The 5,000-nt window shown below is 37.8% G+C and overlaps 2 protein-coding genes across 2 annotated transcripts in view; one reads left to right on the top strand and one right to left on the bottom strand.

Annotated features, from left to right (window-relative positions):
- LOC138038103 (uncharacterized) overlaps positions 1-2,145 on the top strand; it is a 2,172-nt gene extending 27 nt beyond the window's left edge. The window contains exon 1 of the mRNA XM_068883924.1: positions 1-2,145. This exon is cut by the window's left edge and continues 27 nt beyond it. Within this exon, the coding sequence (XP_068740025.1) occupies positions 20-1,447 (1,428 nt within the window). The 5' untranslated portion in view covers positions 1-19 and the 3' untranslated portion in view covers positions 1,448-2,145.
- Positions 2,146-2,938: 793 nt separating this feature from the next.
- Positions 2,939-5,000, bottom strand: part of LOC138025098 (uncharacterized) — a 2,484-nt gene continuing 422 nt past the window's right edge. The window contains exon 3 of the mRNA XM_068872364.1: positions 2,939-4,461. Within this exon, the coding sequence (XP_068728465.1) occupies positions 3,410-4,461 (1,052 nt within the window). The 3' untranslated portion in view covers positions 2,939-3,409. The remainder of the gene's footprint in view (positions 4,462-5,000) is intronic.

The raw sequence follows: 5,000 nt of genomic DNA, 5'->3' as shown, positions 1-5,000 counted from the left end.
AGAGGAATTTTTTGACTCCATGAAGCAGTGCTTCGATGAGGTGGATAAGGAGCTCAATGATGAACTTAATTCTATTCCTTTAGACTATTTAGAGAGTAGGCTAGAGGATCATTTCCAAGTTGTTCATGCAATAGCAATTGCAATACAAAATAATGCCAATGATGAACTGAAGCGACTTATGGAAGATCTGCTCTCGGTTTTGCAAAGCTTGTTGCAGGAAATCCGTACCACAAAGAGTCAGAGAGAAATGAGCAAAAGTAAGTCACCAGCTTGGGTTCCTAGTACACAACCAAGCACAATAGGAAGGCCCAGGTTGAACATTACCAAAGAACAAATCGAAACTCTGAGAGAAACTGGGATGAATTGGAAAGGAATAGCACTTTCACTTGGGATTAGTGACAGCACTTTATATCGACGTAGACAAGAGTTTGGACTTCATGAAAGCTTTGTGGACATTACTTATGAAGAACTTTATACTGTTGTGACAGGAATGTTGAGCCAGACACCTTATGCTGGCGAGTCCTATGTAAGTGGTGGTCTGCGGGCTCGTGGTATTTTTGTTCAAAGACACCGAATAAGAGATATTCTAAGTAAGATTGATCCTGTTGGTAGAGCACTGCGGAGGAGAGCTGCAATTCAAAGGAGGCAGTACAATGTCAGAGCTCCTAATCACCTTTGGCATATGGACGGGAACCATAAACTTGTGAATTGGAGGTTCGTCATACATGGATGCACAGATGGGTATAGCAGGGCAATAGTCTATCTACACTGTGCAACAAACAACTTAGCATCTACAGTTTTGCAATATTTTATCGAGGGTACCCATGATTTTGGGTTACCTCTACGTGTGAGGGGAGACCATGGTGTCGAAAATGTTGAAGTTGCAAGGTTTATGGTTGAGAATCGTGGTGATAATCGAGGCAGTTTCATAGCAGGAAGAAGTGTTCACAATGTCCGTATTGAGAGACTGTGGCGGGAGACGAATAGGGTGGTCATTGCATTTTACAAAGATATCTTTAATTTCTTGGAAAACTTGTGCTTGCTTGATTCACTCTGTGAGATTGATCTATTTGCTCTACATTACATCTATTTACCAAGGATCAATGCATCACTTGGGCAATTTGTAGAGCAGTGGAACTTCCATGGGATACGTACCGCAGGATACCAATCCCCAATGGCACTGTGGCATGCCGGCATCATGCACAGTATGGATGATGCAGTGCTTTGCGATCCAGAATCTTATGGCATTGACTTTGAGTCAAGTGTGTCAGAGATGAATGATGATTGTAATGTTGTTGTTCCTGGGAACCACGTCCAACTGACTGTGCAAGAAATGACAGTCTTAAAGACCCATGTGCCAGATCCCTTAGAGGATGATGGAAACTCTGGAATTGATCTTTTCCTCAGAGTTCGTGATTTTGTCAAGTCAGTAAGAGACTTGCCTTAGTTAAACTGTTTAATTTATTAACAGTTAAAAGGTGTGATGTAAAACACTAGAGGGAAGTGCACTTTTACCAACCCTAGTTCAACCTTTAATTTTCCTTCATCATCACAAGTCTTAGTCAACTTCTTTCACTGATCTGGCATTGTTATGAGATGTGACGAAAGGTTTTAAGTGATTCGGGTGCTCTTAGTGTTCTCCTTAACTGGATGCACTGTGAGTCAACCCAAAACTCAAACCAAAAACAAATTTGACCCTGAACAAGGTAGATGAACATTACTGTACATACTCAGTATGTAGACAACTTACTGTATTTATTGAGGGGAAAGAAACAGGCATGAAAAGATAACCATTTAAATCCAGGCTACACATGTACATGTACAACAAAACCAATTGTATTAGTAACAGCTGCAGTTTGCTTTGAGTTGTACTACTTTGTCCAGCTTTTGGAAGGGAGGCTGCCAGGTTTCAGGATTTATAATAATCATGAATTCACTAGATCGCTTTCTATCACTGTTATTTAATGTTTTATATTCTTTGAGAAAAGGCAAAGAACAGGTAAATTGGAAAGCAGGAATTAGGGAATTTGGATTATTTTCACTTTTCCTTGTGCTTTACAATAACATTGAAAAATATATAGATGTATTCAATGGCTCACATATGTAACCATGTGCATGAGATGACAGAAACAAAAATGAAGGTAAATAAAGAAATATTTAACAATAGGATTCTGAATTCCACCTTTTCCAGCCTACCGACATTCCAAGGATTGTAAATCAACAATTCTATGGTCCACATTGGGTTACTAATGTTATTTTATTAACTCAACACATGAAAATACAGTTGTATTGTTACATTTGAGCATAAGATTTCCAGCTGTACTGTTATAATAATAATAATAATAATAATAATAATAATAATAATAATAATAATAATAATAATAATAATTATGCAGCAATATTGTTATTCATCATCATAGTAATCAGAATTACTGGAAAAATCATACTAAATTTATAGTAATCACATAACTTGAATATGCTGCTACATATTTGTTCTGTAGTCCATACAGCAAAACTGAACACCTTGAACTATAACTTTAAACAGAAACCTCAAGTGGAATGACAAACTTTCAGTGAATGTATCGTGTGTATTTATTAAAAACCCACTAATAGTTTTCTCTTGTAAAGCTGTAACCCACTTCTGTCATGTTTCTTAAATTCAACAAACCCTTCTCAGACAATAGAAGGCTAAATATGTGCAATGAATTGTAGCACTAATCAGCTGCTAGTAATTATTTGAGATATGATTTCTGCAAAAGCCCCTCTTGGGTGTTTCCGAATAAACACAATTCATCAACAGTATGATGACTTCCTTGAAAGTTTAATCTACCTAAAAAAATAATGTAAACTGCAGTTTGCAATCCCACCTTGACACCCATACACGGTTTATGTTGTAAAACAGTAACTAATAACAGTGTTTTGTGTTAACAAAATGATAACTTTTTTATTCTCTTAGAACTGGAACAAAACTGTAAACAGTGAGAAACACAATTATCTTGCCTTCAACAATTTGAAAATCTTTGTTTCTATCAATGATTAACCTGTTATCATAACTTGAGACAACAACTTTTGTGTACTGAACATACTAAGTATAACCCTCTCCAAAATTGGCCAGTCTGTTTACACACTGTCTATCAGACACATTGATTGAGATTCTATTGAGATATCAAGTCTTCTTGAGGGAAATGCTTATATGCATGATCACTTGGTTGGGTTACCCAGTGAGTCTTGACTGCAGAGCTGCTACATGGGAACCATCTAGTGAAACGAGGCATCAGGGGAAATGGGACAGGATGGGAAAAGGTTTTGCCATCCCTTCTCTTGACAGTTCGCAAATCACAGCTCTGCACATGAAAATCCAAAGAACTGAGTCTGCTTGCAGGCTGATATTAGAGAAGTATTAAAACACCTAAATCATGTCAAAAAACCATGCTTGGTCTTCTTTCATGACATTAGTAAATTCTTCTGCCAGAGCTGGGTATGACTCATACGTAGTAGGAAGCTCTAGCATTGGTATACATGTTCGAACCACAGGGCGTCGCTGAAAACCTTCCAAAGAAGAGAAGGACACTTCAATGTGGTCACAGGTAATGACATCACTTCCTGTGCAGAAATGGAGGAACTTGGTCAGTGCCTTTCCTTCTAAGGTTTTGACAAACTCTTTTAGATGTTCCAGACTCTGTCGTTCGGCTTCACTGGACGGCTCTGCCCTGAACAGGTTATTTATTTTCTTGGCTGTTGGACGCTTGCTGTCATACAGTTCCTTGAGACCTTCAAGGGTTTGGAAAGTGTAATCACACCGCAGTGAATTTACAATAGGGGCCCAGCTGTTTAATACATATCTTGGTTTCTGAACCAATTCTTGGTGAGCCAACTCCATGATTATTGTTCGAATGTTGTCTTTGTTGGGCACCCTGAAGCACTTGAATGTCGAGAGGAATTCAATGGCATCTTTGTCGTTGGCATCAAAAGCATCACTGAGACATGTGTCCAAGACCTCTCTGTCTTCAGCTGCAATGTACTGTCTAAGCGATGCTAGAAGAAAGTCTGGTGTGATGCTCTCTTCTCCAAATAAGCATGATGCGAAGAATAAATGAGAAAGTTTCAAACGGAAGTACTTAACGGTCTTGTAACCATAAACCAGGATTCTTGCAATAGTTTCCCACTCAGGCTTCTGCAGGTCATGGCTGATAAAAGGAATTTTCTCTCCACTACCAACTGTGAGTGAAGTGAAAAAATCCTGCCAGAATGCAGTAAGAATGGCAAGCAGAACTCCCTTGCCCCTCTTGTCTTCTGGATGGCCATTTGCATCAATGACATTGACATCAAGAAGGCAATTTGAAATATTGGGATCACTGAATATTTCAATAAGGTCTTTCCTCATGGTACTTCGATGCACAGTGACACACTTCTTAGGTGCATCATCATCATAAAGCATGGGAATCAAGTCTTCAGCATCATCTACAAATAGAAACAATAAAGTACTTTTAATACATTTAACCATAAAATTTTAAAAAGGCCTTAAAAAGCAATAAAACTAGATAATTGAAATATAGTCTAACTAAATTTAACTGGTTTAATAACACTGGCAGATGCCAGGGTTGAGAGGCAAAAATGTAAAATATGTCCAAAACTGAATTGATTGCTTTGACTCCTAAGCAAATCTGCACTAAAACGAAATTAATTACCATAACTTGTTATTTTTTTCATCACAGTGATTAATTCCACCCTAAAGAAATATAATCTTAACGGACAGATTTAATAACAACTACCTATACGCACAGGACACGAAAGTCCATATTAAGAATTGATGAATATAGTGCATACCATCAGAACAATGCACAGTTGCAGTTTTAATTTCATGGCAAAGGTTACCTTGATTATTACACTAGTTGATTATAAACTCGAAGTTGATAACGGTAAATTAACCGCCGTAGCAAGTTTCTAGTAGCTGAAATATCGAGCATTTAGCTCTTTGCTTCGATGAAGGGCTAATGTTT

This window comes from Montipora capricornis, chromosome 2 (assembly GCF_036669925.1).
Source record: "Montipora capricornis isolate CH-2021 chromosome 2, ASM3666992v2, whole genome shotgun sequence".
Classification (NCBI taxonomy): Eukaryota; Metazoa; Cnidaria; class Anthozoa; order Scleractinia; family Acroporidae; genus Montipora; species Montipora capricornis.
Note: the sequence above shows the minus strand (reverse complement) of the source record. Positions and strands in the feature narration are given on the sequence as shown.